This window comes from Gymnoscopelus braueri (genome assembly GCF_963280865.1).
Source record: "Gymnoscopelus braueri genome assembly, chromosome: 6".
Classification (NCBI taxonomy): domain Eukaryota; kingdom Metazoa; phylum Chordata; class Actinopteri; order Myctophiformes; family Myctophidae; genus Gymnoscopelus; species Gymnoscopelus braueri.
This window is the reverse complement of record NC_137607.1, coordinates 51,447,709-51,464,603: the sequence shown is the minus strand read 5'-3', so window position 1 is coordinate 51,464,603 and position 16,895 is coordinate 51,447,709. Positions and strand designations below refer to the sequence as shown.

At 42.0% G+C, this 16,895-nt stretch overlaps 1 protein-coding gene across 2 annotated transcripts in view; it reads right to left on the bottom strand.

Annotated features, from left to right (window-relative positions):
• gatad2ab (GATA zinc finger domain containing 2Ab) overlaps positions 1 to 16,895 on the bottom strand; it is a 39,590-nt gene that overhangs the window by 6,799 nt on the left and 15,896 nt on the right. Inside the window, exons 2-6 of one of the 2 annotated variants that reach the window (XM_080429810.1) lie at positions 10,032 to 10,340; positions 2,112 to 2,235; positions 1,047 to 1,178; positions 628 to 699; positions 191 to 307 (exon numbers count right to left, since the gene is read on the bottom strand). In XM_080429810.1, the coding sequence (XP_080285936.1) occupies positions 191 to 307; positions 628 to 699; positions 1,047 to 1,178; positions 2,112 to 2,235; positions 10,032 to 10,340 (754 nt within the window). Of the gene's footprint in view, positions 1 to 190; positions 308 to 627; positions 700 to 1,046; positions 1,179 to 2,111; positions 2,236 to 10,031; positions 10,341 to 16,895 lie in introns of those variants that run through there. The other variant, XM_080429811.1, reaches the window with a different exon arrangement.

Genomic DNA, 16,895 nt, shown 5'->3' with positions numbered 1-16,895 from the left:
AGCAGTGGTAAAAAGGGCAGGGCGATAAACAGTAAGTCAACTTTATCACTTTCTGTAATCAATGAACATTATCCAAAGATGTTATTAAAGGATGAAAATTGAAGTGGAATTGGAACACAAATAAAGAAAATCTGACATTAGTGCCGTTATTACAATTTCCATATAACAATTATTATCAGCTGACACCAACCTGTGCCCCTCTGACCAGGGGAGGCATGACAACCTGGTTAGTCTGTTTGGACGGGACATGCTGCCCACCCCGCACCAATGGTGGCGGGATCACTGTGCCTGAGCTACGGCCTGACACCTGAAAACATAACATCACATCACATTACTCCCAAAACAAAACAATAAACACATCCTCCAAGCTGATGCAACAGAAAACTGCAAGTAGCAGAGTTATTACACCTCAATTTCTCTCCTCTTGTTTTATTAATAGACATATTCAGGTCAGAAAGGAAGACAGGTACAAATGCCTATGTAGATTAAATCACCACATAACTTAATCCGTGCTTTTACTTGAATGCCACAACTAGAGAATCTACTATTGAATATTGTAACTAAAATGGTCCCGTGTGGGAGAGTTTGCAGGGACAATAAGCAGCTGTAGTGGTAAGTAGGTGTCACCTGGAGGGGTCCTTTGCCTGATGTGATGCTACCTCTCACCAGAGGAGGAGGAGTAGCCACAGAGCCAGTCGACTGGAAAACAAGAAAACAAATATGAAGAGTTAACAACTTGTTCATTCTATACACACACAAGGGTTGTTCGATGCCAATACATTTCACAGCGGCTCAAACCAAATCAACAGGGTGGGACTCGGGGCAGGTGGTACCCCCGTAAGGCCAAATAACCCCAGTCTTATCTTCAAACGCGGTAAAAGGACCCGCAGTAACAAATAAAAGTACGACAGGCCTCATCTCAGGTTGAGTCACCTTTCAGCTCATCACACTCATCCATAGTGCTAATCCAGGTGCTGATCTAGAATCACTCCTTAAAAACGGGTATAATCAAACTCCTACCCTGTTCTGTACGTGTCTGCATGTACCTTCTGTACTGTGCTGTCCTTCTGGATCTGGCTCTGTCGTAGTTTCTTCAGCAGCACCAGCTTGGCCTCTTGGAGTCTCAGCTCCTCCTTAAGCTGTTTGATAATGCGCTCCCTCTCCTCAGGACTGCTCTTCTGTGTGCACACACACACGAACACACACACACACACACACACACACACACACAACAGATAGGATGTTCAGGTTGGCTGGGGGCTGTCCGATTTATCCAAGGTGTCTGTCGGTCTATTTTTATGTATTTCTCCTTCCGACAGCTCGATTCCTCAATGTGGTGTCTATCAGACACACATGAAGTTCAGAATCAGAATCAACTGTCACATCACATGATTACAGGTGGAGGAGTGGGTGAAATTCTTTTTTTGTGCAAGCTCTCAACATTTGCAGTTACAAAGAAGAGTTAGAATAGAGAAAGACCGATTAGAGAACAAAAGAAGAAAGAAGTTTCAGTGAAACAGATTTTAATTCTTATTGATGGAGCTGGTTGACCTTTTAGCAACAGACTAATAGATCAAAATTCATCAGCAGCCATTGTGTGCCGAGGACGCATTCATCCTGATAATAACGTCAGCCCATACAAATGTGCACGTAAAGAAGAATGTTAATGTTTAAATAACCTTTAAAATCTCATAAGGAAACAAGCACAATGTTGGGTTAACTCTCAGGTTGAAATCTCAATTATGAGCCTGTGATGAGATAAACGTAAGGTTAACTGTTGCAACTAAGAGATAGATGTTGCCAAAAATGACATTTATCTTATTTTACATGTTGCCATGTACAGAAAAGGTTAACAATACCATATAACAAGATGACAAAAAACATCTACTTTCTGTTTGTGCCCGTGTTGTACTGTACTGACAGTCAACAAAACAGCACCAGTATTTTGAGCACTTAATTTGCGAGTGTGGCAGACATTTTTGTATTTATTCTGCTTCTGCATTTCACCAATCATAAAATAAGGCTTGGGATAACACGTGATTTTGTGACGTATAAGAGATATGACTGATGTGTGTGTTTAGATTAGTTGTGTGTACATTCAACGGTCTTACCATAAGTTTATCTGTGTCAGTCTTCATGAAGCAGTGCCCATTCATGAGCGGACTAGAAGGTTCGTTGTCGGACAGCACAATCACATCATCTGGTGACGGGGGCTGCCGTTCTCTTTTTACGTCACTGAGGAGAAACAAACCAAAATCATTACTACTATTATCACCAGCTTCATTTTGAGTTAATCTTCCCACCCAACGTGCAACTAAATGAGACTTCAAAGTTGTATACACGTGTGCTACTCCCATGCAGCAACTTGCAGTTTTGTACTTTGTCCAGTAGATGGCGTTAGATAAATATTTCTGCACAATCGTGGGACAGATGCAGAGTGGGACACATGAGGAGGGCAGATCTAAAGAGATCAATAGTGCTGTAATGGCGGCGTGGGGAGTGAGAGCCACACTACCGTGCTTCTCCTCCTTATCTTCAGCAAAGGGCAACACAGACAGCCCTCCCACTCCCTCTCCTCCGCTACAGATAGCAAGATCATAGTCACGAACTGCGTTCAAGACGAGGCCAAAGGGGAGTTGCTCTTTAAACGGGAGTAGTAAAGACGAGTACAAATCCTTGATAAAATCAAGACTGGTAGCTTTCCAGTGTTTTTTCCTACAGTTTGAGGAGACTATATGCATCATTATGTAGAGGTGGTGTGTAGGTTCTATAGTGGTGGTGAAATGACAGAAATGAGTTCACCTCTATAACTGTTCTTGTCAAAAGTAGAGTCCCATGGTGGGGAGACGGGTTAGGTAGGCTATGGTAGCATTTTTTGTCATTTGAGAGAGGTACAAGATAAGCTAAAGCTGCATACAAGTTTTGTTGGGTTCAGGGGGTTCATGGCTTTATGTATGTTGGGTTCAGTGGGTTCATGACTACATGTATGTTGGGAGTTGTTATGTATGCGTGCATTTAGTAACATGGAGCCGTTATGTAATTGTCCAGGGCCTGTAAAGCCAGGGGCGTCAGAACTCTGCTTAAGGCCTAGTCTACCACCCAGGCAGGGCCTCCACCCCTCCCTTCCAGAAAAGGACCTAGGGCCTAGTGAGATCGGCTCAGCCTGGGCCTCGGCTCTTCCCTCCCTCCCGGCGGCTGACACCAGAGTCACAGAGCAGAGTGGAGCAGGAGTCCGCAGGACACACTGGAGAGGGTGACAGGGTGGGGGAGGGGAATACATGGCCAGGAGCCAACCTATTGTGTACACATTCACTCGTTCACCCACTGAGTCAGTCGCCACTTTGCACCCCCCCCTCCCTTCCCGCCTCTCTCACTCTTTCACCTTTTATTCCCTAACTTGCTCACTCAATTCTTCACCCTCCTCCACCACCATAAGCAACGTCCTCCTCGCTCACTCATCTTTGCTATACTCTCCTCCTACATATATGCAAACGCATACGCACACACACCGTTATGTGACTTGTGAAGAGGATAGAATAGGGAAAACAAACAAAAGGTTGGACTCTACTAGCATGCTGGAATTAGCAAATTATCAAACCAACGACACCAGCGATACTTATCCGATGTTTACATAATAATTTATATGATGCCAAACAACAATTTCAACATAAAAGTTCAAGCTATAGTAAGGACAAATCCCAATAAACTTTGGCACAATGTTGTTTTCCATACTTCTTTAAAATGCCATTTATCTACGAGACACCGCAATTAAGCTACAACTTCCTAGACAGAATGTCCCTGGCGCTCAGTTGCTCACTCAAATGTAGATGTTGACAGAATACTGAGATCAGAGAAATGCGCCTGCTAAACCACTTAAAATGCTTTAAACTAATACTCACTAGATTTACAGTATTTAGTGATTCTTCAGCTATGAGCAGCTGACAACAAACTATTAAAAATGATACATTGCACTGATCAGTGGGAAGTACTTTGACAGGCACACAGACATCAGCAAGCATAATGCTCCCAGATACTGATCATGGGGGGACAACAGGGGTTCAGGACAGTTTCAAATAAAGCTGTAAGAGAAAATGTTGCAGTCACTCTGGGAATGAGGGTTATAAAATGTATTGGCCACCCATACCAGAAACAATGGCAGAGTTAGAAGCTACTGTACAATCAGGCTATAATTCTTTAACAAAGAGGATAAACTAACCACAGCTGACCTGAGCCTAGATGTCCCAGCAACACTTAATAAACTTGACGTTTTTTCTCCTAAACTGAGAGGCACTAGCCTTTCATTGAGATGTGGTGTGACCTACTGCTCAGCTGACAGCAGCTTATACAAGCATCACAACAACACGCACCAGTGTGGTTATGTAAGGTCCAGTGTTTCTGCATGCCTCAACTTCCAAGTTCAAAGCATCACATAGACTATACAGTAATGATGAATCAGATATTTATACAATGGCTACTCCATTCAAGACACAGTGCAGACATTCTTTTCAAAGACACCGGCGAAGAGGGACTGCTTAGACTTTGGCCAATATTTGATAATATCGTGTTTGACTTAGGCCGCATTATTGGCCCACTAAAATTATACATTTTCTGCTAGAATTTGGTGCAAGTGACCAAATGACCCCCTCTCAATTTACCAGGAATCTGTATCATGACAGCAGTGTTGTAGTGCTACTTTTAGAAGTGGGGGAGCACCCCTATAACACACATGCGAGCGCACATGCATTCACGTGCACGCACATTGCGCACGGACACGCGCACGCATACACTATAAAAACATGCAGAGGTAATATGAAAACATTGTGAGAGCACACCTTGACCAATATGAAAACATTACATTGCGTATGTTATGAATAGCATTAAAATGTGAATTACTTCAATAAATATGAATGAAATTTTTGAATGTGGATGTGAGCCTATATGCATGGTAACAGGTGCATGGCAAAGGGTGTATTCTTCCCTATCAAAAGCCTACATTTGTGTGGGATGTGATTCATGTGAATAGTTTCTAGTAGTTACAAGTTACAACTACAACTTCTATAATTTATCTGACACTTGCTCCAGTCTAATTTCCCACTCTATAATCACCAGCAGTAGGCTACTCAAGATGAATGTCGGATCGTTTTTCTAGTGATTGATAAGGCTGCAATACAGCACGATATTATTACCGGTACATGTCTTCCATGCACAGCCATATGAACACTTAATGCATTTTCATGGAGAGATTATCTCGGCAGCATTGTAATTGTTATCGTGTGATCCCGTACCAATATTGTCCGAGTGAATATCATGGAACAGTGGAGATATTTGACTAAATACATGTTTTCTGCCAGAACTTTTAGTTAAAATAGTTGACCCAAAGTCGTGCAATTAATTATGGAAGAGTGGCCTATCCTACACAAGGAGCACTGAAACCCCTGGACGAAAATGCATTGTGCTTTCTGTGTCTGTGTATCATGTATGTATCTAATAAATGCAATGTATGGAATTAAGCTCTACTGACGAACGGTAAGACAGAATGTAGGATGTTTATTCTGCTGGTTTTATTTTACAAGGCCACTAAAACTGCAGAATGAATTAACTGCTGAATGGGGTTTGACCAGAGCGAATTTAATTTACTTTCACTAGGCTATCAGACGCTAAATAGCAGATCTACAAGCACACAATGCATTGCGATGCATTGTGAGCTTGTTGATCTGCTATTTTTGGCAAAGAGCTCCAAGTACAGAGCCAGCACAGGTCCAGTGTATGACTGACAATTTCACGATAAATTAAAATCTACAAGATATGATTATTGTGAGAGTTTTTTATCATGACAAACGATAACGAATATTGTCCCATCCCTAGGTTAGCTTAAGAAGCTTAAGAAAACTATGCCTATTATAAAGAAGCTGAATAGAAGATTAAGTTGTTCGATGCTATAATAACCATCTACAGTGTACACTATTCTACTGTGCAGTTCTGTGAAAAACGAGAGCGGTTTGTGGAAAAAATAGACTTGAGGTGGAAAAAGGGGATCAGTTCCAGTGTTGCCATGTCTGCTTATTATAAGCGACTTTGGGCTTGTTTTACTGTAAAGTCTCTTGTAAATATCGGTAGTTGCGGGGTTGCGTTTTTTTGGGCTTGTTTTCAAAGTGTAGTTGCTTATTTGGGCTTCCAACTTTTTTAAAGTTTAAAACAGTGGTTCTCAAACAGTTTCATGTCACGGACCACCTAAATTAACTCATTGGCCGCCATTATCGCATTAACGCGATCTAATAAATAGCGCGCTTGGCCGCCAGGATCGCGTTAATGCGATCTATGGTCTTTATTGATCTTTATGCTCTGATCACGCTATTCTGTTATGAATCAGGCTAAGTTTCGGGTTCCACTTACTTCAACCACCACTGCATCCGGTTCCATGACTTGGGTTCCGTTTTCGGTTTTACATTTTTCCCCCCAGTCATTTTCGACCATAATAGGGAAACAAATGGTTTTTCACACGCTATGAAAAACGATCGGAGACCTCCCCTCCTATAATCTATGGTCTGGGTGACGAACAGTCATCCCCGTTGTGTATCACAAAGTAATTTTCGCCGATAACAGAATCTGAGACATTTCACTTCCGGTTCATGTGTTTCACTGTGTGAGTGGGTCTGGGAGGGGGCGAGTGTGATCGAGAGGCGATCAAGCTTGGTATGTGCTGCACTCTAGTGGTGGAACGATCAAAACGATTCAAGTGTCAAGCCAGAATTTCTAGATGTGAATTAAATAACAAAATAACGAAACAAAAAAACACGAAAATCGCTGGCAAGGGCTGCTATGAACGAGGTTTTAACTCTGGCAGTCAATGAGTTAATATGCATTTGTCCACGAACTAAAAAATATTTTGTGCCACGGAACCCCCATATAAGATTTTTGTATTTAAAGTGTTTCAAAGATATTGCATATATTTGTCATTCCCCCCCACCCCCCAATATCTTTTGAAAATAGCAGATCTACAAGCTCACAACGTGTCCCATCCTGAGCTTGTAGATCTGCTATTTTCAAATAATAATACAGTAAAGTAGTGCTCATGTGGCCTAATCGCTTCTTTTGGGCTCGTTTTCGAAGACAACAGTGATCAGTTCCACAAGCCCATCTCACTCCATGTCCAGTGTGCATGCATACAGAGCACTCATTGATTAACTTGTTGCCATTTTAACTGCCACAGGCAGCTTGTGGTTGTTTCGGCTAATGTTGTATGGGAGTTACTGTCTGGGGTCAAGTTATCTCCTTTGGCCAAATTACACTTAAAAGCAGCAATTCGTAAGCTTTATGTCCTACCCGGGATTCAAACCCGGGCCTCCCACGTGAGAGACCAATTATCTCTCATGCAAGAGGCAATCCCCCACTTGGCCTTGGGAGACAGTACTACTTGTAAAACAATAGGTGCCTACCCAACACCAGGGTCTACATTTCTCAATGGAAGTAGTGGAGTAGGGAGACCATCTCCAACCATAGATGTACTAGGTATTGTATTAACATACTCTACGATACAGATTGGTTAAATAAAATTGTATTCATTCAAATTAAAATTGTATTCATTCAAATAAGTTCCGGATTGTGGCTTTAACAATCTTTATAAATACTTCATGTCTAAGAACAAAACAGCTTCACAAGAACAATGTTCGCTTCAGGTTCGCTAAATGAGTCGATAAAAAGACAGACTGTTGATAGTTTCTCTGTATCGACAGCAAAAGTAGTAAACAGATTTGTTTTTACTTTTATTTCTTTTAGCTCTTTTTTTCTTCTGCTGCAAATTTATGAGAAATTCCAGAACGAACACATTTTACTGTTTTAAACGCTAATAATTTTAACTTCAATTAACGCTTAAAAGAATGAAGGTAGTTCTAAACAAATTGACACACAAGACAAACATTTGACCCAACTATTATCATTATTATTATTTTTTTACCATGTTGTCAGTTTAAAGCCCCGTCTTAACAGCAAGCGTCTGAGATGCATTTTTTACTTACGTAAGTGCTGTGTAATTTAAGTTTAAAAATAAGAAGAAGAATCGTGTGAGAATTGTAATCTCAATTCTTAGGGAGAAAATTATGATTCACATTTTAGCAAGAATCATGCAGCCCTATTGTAGAGTTTGACTGGTGGACAACACAGTGAGCCATTATTTTACCTGCATTACGTGTATCACTTTCAATGCAAAATATATGAACAATCAAATTATATTTGATAAATTCAAGTATTATTTCTCGGCCCTGGTATAAAGCCTAAAAAAAGGAATATATTTTGTGTCGGCATGGAGAACCCGTCGACACTCGACAGTCAGTCGTTTGGCCAACAACATCCCTGGTAAGAGTTAGTAAGCGCGACATGCCAAAGGTTACACAGGAGCAAAGGTCACACTTGGGCGAACTTGTGATATATCAACACTGAAATCAAACTGATCCACAGTCCACACTTTGAGTCATCTCCCTCCTTCCATCACCACAGTATGTGTCTAAATCATCACTATCCCAAACAGTGGTGTAAAGTCACTAAGTACATTTACTCAAGCACTGTACTTAAGTACAATTTTGAGGTATTTTTACTTTACTAGAGTATTTCCAATTTTCAGTACTTTTACTTCTATTCCAGTACGTTTCAAAGGCAAATATTGTACTTTTTACTCCACTACAATTATTTGAAAACTTTAGTTACTACTTACTTTGTAATTTTGATTATTACAAAACATACATTAACCCTTTCAGCCCTATATACAGTTCATTTCGGCCATTTGAAAATAGCCGATCTACAAGCTCACTATGTGTCACGATTGTGAGCTTGTAGATCAGATTTTTATACATTTTATACATTTGAAAACTTGTGAAACGGGACATTCAGCCTAATGAGTACTTTCTACTTTTGGTACCAATACTTTTGTTCTTTTTGTACTCAAGTAAATTTTGAATTCCGGACTTTTACTTGTAACAGAGTATTTCTACATTGCAGTGTTGATACTTTTACTTAAGTAAAAAATGTGAGTACTTTTTCCACCACTGCTTCCAAACACGTCACATGACATCACACATTTTTCTGTGTGGTCATGTGTCACACCCACCGATCTTGCCTGCCCCTCCCTCCTCCAACTGCTTCTTGCAACGTGGAAACCATGGCAACAGCTAGTTGGAACCAGTTTGTGACATATAGCCTTCATTTTGTGTGAGGCCAAGTTCAGGTGCTGCTGAGAAAATGAAACTCAGGCCTCTGGAGCCAAACTTCTCAAAATGGGGCAGTGACTGACAACTACCACCAACCACACAATGACTTCCTGTACAACTCCTCCATCAGACCACTAGCTAGAGCAAAACTAGGCATTGAAACACCAGTAGCATTAGCCTAATGCTAGTGGTGTTTCGAGAGCCAGACAGATATTTTGACATCGGTATCAGCAATTATGCAGCCGATGTGTCCCGATTTTTTGTCACTTTCAATCTGGCCTCCCTAATTTGAGCATGCAAGCTTTAAACGCATCGTAATGAGACGCATTGTGAGCATGTAGATGTGTAGATGTGCTGGGGGAAACAGCACAGTGTTAGGCTATACAGTTGCTCAATTGTCTTCAGATTTGTACTCACCTACTCCTCAATATTAAAAGAAAATGTTTCCCTGATGTTCTCTACTGTCTTCACAGTGAATGTGTGTCAAGAAAGACGTCCATGCTGGTATATTTGAATAAGGAAAATAACTAATGACAGACCATGGTCATTTAAAAGTGATAGTCTTGCACTGTTCTCCCCTGCCATATAATTAGTAAGATGCATAATATTGAGGCAAAAGTTGCATTTAATTGCTGATCTAGGATCAGTGTCAATACCCCAAATGTAATAGTGACCAATATTAATAAAACACTCAAATCACTGTTCAACAATTGGTCTGGAAGGCCAACAGATCTAATGCCCTGCAGCAAGTCCCCTCCCCATGTTTTCTGTTTTCATGTGAACTAAGCAGACAAACTGATCATGAATTTCTGGGGGGGAACCTCATCTTACCTCTTGGTTTTGCTCATGTCGACAGGCTCTTCTCTGGTCTGTACTTCCACCTTGATAGTGGCCTTCACCTCCCCGGTCTTCATGATACTGGCTGCTACCTTAGCAGCCTCCTCACTCTTCACCATCACTCCCCCAGTTTCAGAGCCTTCCAACGACAGGGGATCTGCTGTCGAGTCGCCTTTCTCCAGCTTCACCCTCTTATTGTCCAGTTCCTCCATGGACTCGGCAGGGTCCCCATGGTCCCTCTCCAGAGCCCGCTTCTGGCTGCGCGTCTGACGCACCGCCTCCTCCGACATGGCTGTGCTCTCCCTGTAATAAGGCAAGAGGGAAATGGCGGGTTAAGGATACATACATAAACATGTTAACATATCTAAGCACACAGTAAGGTACAGGACCTGTGTCACACCACACACTAGATCTAGGTATAAGGTCACTGCTGCAGAAAATATACAAGATGTTTTTTGTTCACTGGGCACAATCACTATTCAACACCCAACTTGATGTTTCAAGTCCAAAAGCATCTCCAAATAATGCTCAGTAATGGACGGTGGCTTTCAGGCCAGATAAAGTACACAAGCCAAAGCTTTACAAGATTTTGTCCGGTGGCTGTTGTTAGATTCCTACATTTGCATCATTATTCATGTAAAAACAGGCATAAAAACCAGGTAACACTATACAACACACACCGTCTCATTAAATGAGTAGGTCCAACAGTAAGAGGGACAACCCAGTGGTGTATAGGCTTCTCCTAGCTCCCTAGATGCTGACCTAAATCCCACTCATTACAGTAATAGCACAGGATGGAGAGACCCACTTAACTTGTTGGGAAACCTATTACACAGCAGAAAGATAGAGCCAAGAAAGTGCAAACATAACGACCAAAATACACCAATGCAGGATTCATACAGAGAAAGTAAAGAGGCACCTCTGTATTAGGACACCGACATAAATACTGTGAGTATACGCTTAAATCTAAGTTTAGAGCTGTATGTCCTTGGTTGGTGGGGGTGATGGAAGGGGGTGTGCACGTCACCTTATGAACTTGCAGTGTTTTTATTTGCATTTTCTTTTTTTATTTGATAAATACAACTTAATTTGTATCAGTTCCTGCACCTTTAAAAACAAACAAATGCTCGGAGACAGTTATGGAAGTCTAAAGGAGGATTTGGGCTCAACGACAGTCTAACCGAGATAGACGCAGGCACTCTACGTGCCTGCGTGCATGTGCGTTCACACATCCCATCTCACACACACATGCACGTGTCGTGCACGCCACACACCATCTTGTATTTCTGATTCAGAGAGCTGACTCAAGGTCTTTTTAGTCCACACTGTGACGTCACCACAGCTCCACATGACCCTTCCCAAGATTCCATGGGACACACAAAGCACTTCCCTGAAAACCGGTTTAAACCGGTCTGCGGTTGAGCGAAGGCTGGGGCAGGTTTAACCCCTGGAGAGACAGACTGGCAGAAGGGGACGGAAGAAAGAAGAGGGGAAGGCCACAGCCACTTCAAACACAGGGGGGGAGGGGGCAAAGGAGCGAAGGGGGAGAAAAAGAGCCGTTGCTGGACATTCCAAAACATACCTTAAGCATCACTGACATGACTAACTTCTGCCAGGTCAAGACCTGACATCACAGAGGTTTTAAAACATCTGTACTGCCATTCATGGGGCCCCAAATGATCATTAAGCTTATCCGAATGTTTCACTCGCTATAAAGATACAATCCATACAACAAAAACAAACATAGAGCTTGTTCTCCACCTCAGCATCTGTAGTACGGCTGCAGTGTGAACTAAATCATCATCCACGCACTCATTTAGCTTACACCAAGATCATTTTTTCAGAGGTCTTTGTAGGATTTGTAATGTTGTGGCAATAACTAAAACCATGGCAAATCCAAAATGTAACAGACGTAACACAACCAAAACACCTAGACTTGGAGTATATGTGTCGAGCTGGGTCAGGTGTTATAGTGAGGAAGCCCAGTGAGTGTGCAGGGCCCCAGAGACACTCGGTGTGGTACATAACAAGGACAGACGTGCCCTGCTGTACCATCCCTGAGCACAAAGGCCATCTATCTGAGAAGGATGACAGCGTGCGCGTGTGTGTGTGTGTGTGTGTGTGTGTGTGTGTGTGTGTGTGTGTGTGTGTGTGTGTGTGTGTGTGTGTGTGTGTGTGTGTGTGTGTGTGTGTGAGAGAGAGATGCATATGCGTAGATGATGCCCCGCATTGCACACAAAGCTCCTACTCGTTAGTTAGAAACCAGTTTGCACACTACTTTGGACTGCAAGACTGGTGAGTGCGGAATGCTCTGGTTCTATGTCATTACAGTGAGCACCACCAGCCTTAACACTACTACTTCTTGGTGTCAGCTAGCACTAGAAGTGGAAACGTGGTACAATTATTATCTTCACCTGACCAGACCAAATACACATGTGTCAGGCTAAAGGGTTAAACTCAAATATGTCATTTAAAAAATTAAAATTCAAGCCATATTTTGTGTTCTCGATTCTATAATCCTGCACGCAGCTATAGACATACGGTAGCTGTCTTGTGATTACTAAAACCATTATTAAAAAGGTAGGGTAAGTGATTTGCAATTATTCAAATAATTGCAAAATGGGTCTATGTTCTGATAGTGCTCGCTACTATAGAGTGTCCTGTCCATATAAGGAGTCTCCATGTCTCTCCAGCTCTTTATAAAACAGAAAATGCATTTTCGTTTGTTTCATTTCCAATTTTATCCAATCAGGATAGAGAACTCAATCAGGATATAGATTAAACAAGTGAAATTGGAAGTGATGACACTAAGAAATGAGCAGGCAAAATTGGAACTGGAACACTATAAAAATTAAGCTTAAAAAGTGGTACTTTCTCCTGATTGGCTGAGATTTTGACACCTACCGGAAAATGTATTTTCTGTTTATTATAGAGCTGGAGAGACGGGGAGACTCCTGTTACTGAACAAACACTCTATAGCAATGATTACTATCAGAATATAGTGCTTTAACCTTTAAAAAAAATACTTTTTGTTTTAACCCAAAAATATCACTTACCCTACCTTTAAATAAATCGATTTTAATCTATTTACCGTAATCGATTAATTGTTGCAGGGCTTATTGGAATGTCTGTTCTCCATCTTTTTGTGCTGTGTTTATCCTCTTCAAATAGCACAGCATGTTTACAAGTCATACCAGTGACAAAGGATGATCAATAGCTCTCGTGCAGTGGTCTTGTGCCATGAATTTGCGCACCATGGAAATCAGCAATAGCACGTTCCCATAGGGAAAATACGACAACATATCGCAGTATTGATTTTTTCCCCCAACCCCTACCCAAGTGCCAATCTGATTGCATACTGGTGGTGACTTCAGATTATTGCCCAACCCTGGTTAATATTCCTGATGCAACATACCAGAGCTGCAATGGGTGCCGGTTTCTCTCCTGAGAACACCTCGAGTAATCATCTCTAAGAGGCAATTTCTTGTTTAGAGGAGCTACCTGTGCTTGTGTGCGTGTCTCCAGGCACATGGCTACTGGTGTCCCAGGAGAGATGGCTGGTATCATGAAGATCCAACATTCAATGTGCTGTATGACCTGCTGCTAAGCAACAGTAGGGAAGAAACCAAACAGAACTAGTGTGTGCGCCGTGTGAGTGTACTCAAAGGGGAAAACAGGGATGCATGCATCTGTCCTAAATTGGTCCATCACTCTCCATCTCACTTGGCCTTCCGTGAGGCACCAGCGCATTGGCGCCCATTTTCTACAATTTCTAGTCATTGGCAAGTCTGTGCAACATGATTGACCAAGACCTGCTGTACAATATGGGGCCATTTGTAACCTCTGGGCTACTGTACATGTGAGAGGCTAACATTGAGCACTACATGACAAGTGGAGATGAGAAGCATGTAGGAGACCCAGCTGGAGAAGATATAATGGTTACATGGGAGCCTATCCAAGCCTGGCCACAGTGACACTTGAGAGGGATGGATGGCAGAAAAAAACCCAACATGGCATCAATACTTCAAGCTGTCAGTGGCTGAGAGATAAGTGTAGGAGAGACATCTCAGAGTATAGATGATGGCAGGAGACTGAGGAGAGACAAGCAGGAAAAACACAGGTCCAGAGAACTCACATGGAAAACACAGGTCTAGAGCGCTCAAAGTGAAAACATGTTATGATAAAAGAGTGGGCCCTTTTCCCCTCGCCTAAAAATAGTCCTGAGACGTGAAGTCTATGAAAGACTTGTTTTACTCAGTAGGCCAGGCCTTCAGTTAAACTGAAACCTGTCCAGACAGAAAGATCAGGTAGCCTACTTTGAAAATCACTCGTAGCTAGTGGCATTCCTGACTGCACCAATGTAGCTTCAACTCCATCCATCCAGCCTGTGAAAGATCTAGTTAGACTGACACACCAATCTGACCAATATGTATGGCCTGTCCATCAGCACCTCCACTGGGAGAAGGGCTAAAAGGACCACAGAGGTTGGGATTTCAGCAGTTCAGGAGTGACAGTTGTTCTACAATCAGTTCTGCATTTGAGATTATAATGAAGAAGATGGTGGACGCAGTGGACGGGGCACGTGATCCTGTGATCCTGGATCAGCAAGCTGTGCTCAACGAGGCTTGACCGTCCGTGAGCCCACTCTACTATCCATTTCAGACCAACAAGCCCGCCAGTCTTGTCACATCACAACTCTCTGATTCATGCTACACACACAGCCCATCATCTCATGTGAGAGCAAGGCGACAATCATCTCCATTTCACAAGAAGGGAGGTGTGCCACTTGTCAGGTTAGTGAAGAGGTGGCACACAGCAGGTGGCAAACTGCATTAGGAGAGTTGCATTGCTACACCGTAAAATCCTGAGCGTTAATTTACCTTTGCAACTAATGTATGGACCAGTAGAGAGTTATAAATGGATAAATGAACACTGAGGATTTTACCATGTACATCTAATATATACTCTTCAACTAACCTTGGCACTGAATGTGAAACACAATAGCCTACACACTTCTCATCTTACTAGATAGCATTGGCTCGACGGGTCCACATCTACGCAACAGCCATTATCAGACATTTACATCCACACATTTGCCTAATGCTGGAGTTACACAATATAATTCATTGAAGGACTCTAATCATGAAGTCTCAAAGATACATCACTGCTTTACATGGAGAGAAATGCAGAGAGAAGAGAAGAGAACACTATCTTGAGATTACTGGTCTTTGCGTGTTCTCTCCAGAGACTACAGAGGAGGACTAGATACATGTCCTCTCCTCCTTTTGCTCAGAATAATAAGACCTGAGGGCAGAACAGTTCTAGAGCTTGAAAGAGTGGGTGGGGGGCATAGGGAACAGAAACAGAGATTGGCGAGAGAGAAAGTAAGAGGGTTACATGTTAAGAGAGAAACAAATGTCTAATGTCCATTACACACCTTCACATTCATGCAAAAACTGTATTTTCCTTTGGAATAAGCATCCACTGTTCCAAATCATAATCACAACAAAAAACATTTCATCTCAGGCTTTCTGTGAATCAATACATTGCTTTCCTTTGTGTGTATCATACAGGACACTCGTACAGTCCATTTGTGTTCAGCCAGTAACAAATTAGAATGGAGCCTTATATCTCATTCCCTTAAAGGAAAGGATGAACTTGTCTAAAATGGGATAGAAACAATCTGCTGGTTTTCCCTTAAAGGAAAGGATGAACTTGCTTAAAATGGGATAGAAACAATCTGCTGGATTGACATCATGGTGTGTATTCCCAGAGTTAAAATTTAGGTCAACGTGCCAATTTAGCATTTTCAGTCAGAAATCAACAGTGAATTGTAATTGATTATTTTTTCATGTTTTATGTCCTCATGATTGACTGATTCTGATAACAAATTTCAACTCTTTGGCATTACATCTGCTGAATCATTCCTAAATTGATTTATATTGTAATTACATAATTACTTCCTAAGAACAATGCTATAAATAATTAAGAAAAATGCTATAAATATGCATTTGAGAAAAGATGAAGCCCCCCCCCAAAAAAAAACCGATGTAATATCTATTTCCTGCAGCATTCAAATTACAGCGATTGCCATTGGCATATAGGCTAGGTGCAGATTAATCGGCTATCAGCCTTTTCCTGCTCTGAAACTCATTACCTGGCAATAGCGGCAGTATCAAGCTTTTGCAGCCCAGGCACCTAGGCTTTGGAAGGCCCTGCCTGAGGGTCTAACGCCAATTTCACACACCAAATGGTTGTGTACAAAACATCTGAAAAACCCACATCACAACAACCGTTTCAGACCCGACGCAATTCTGGTTGATCAATTTATCTCGCTGCAGAGCGGCAGTTAGCCTCGATCTCCAGGCTTTTATTGTTTAGTTTTGCTAAAAAATACAAGCCTGGCCCAGCGAGTCGGTGTACTCGGTATGAGGAAGTGTTTCATTTCCCAACCAACCAGAGTGCAGTGGGCGTCGCTCGTAATGTTGTGTTAACGGGGCGGGGGTTGACGGACAGATCGGTGAACCAATGGGATCAGGCGCAATCTCTCGCCGGCTCTATACACCCGCCCCTCTATACACGAAATCAGGAGCGTTGGGGCAGTCTAAGCGGCAGTTGACAAGTGTAACTTTCCTCCACTTTGACGCAACGCAGTTTTTTTGGGCTCCTGCTGTAGCAGGGAATGCGGCGGTCATTCTTCTCCATAGACAAAGCATGGAACCTCCCTACTTTCTCATAATGCGGAAGCGGAATAATGCTGCTAGTATGAATTCAGCATAGGGGTGCAAAGGTTAATTGAACTAATCAATTTCATTCATTATTAAAAAGAATTGATACATTAATAAAATAATCAATCCT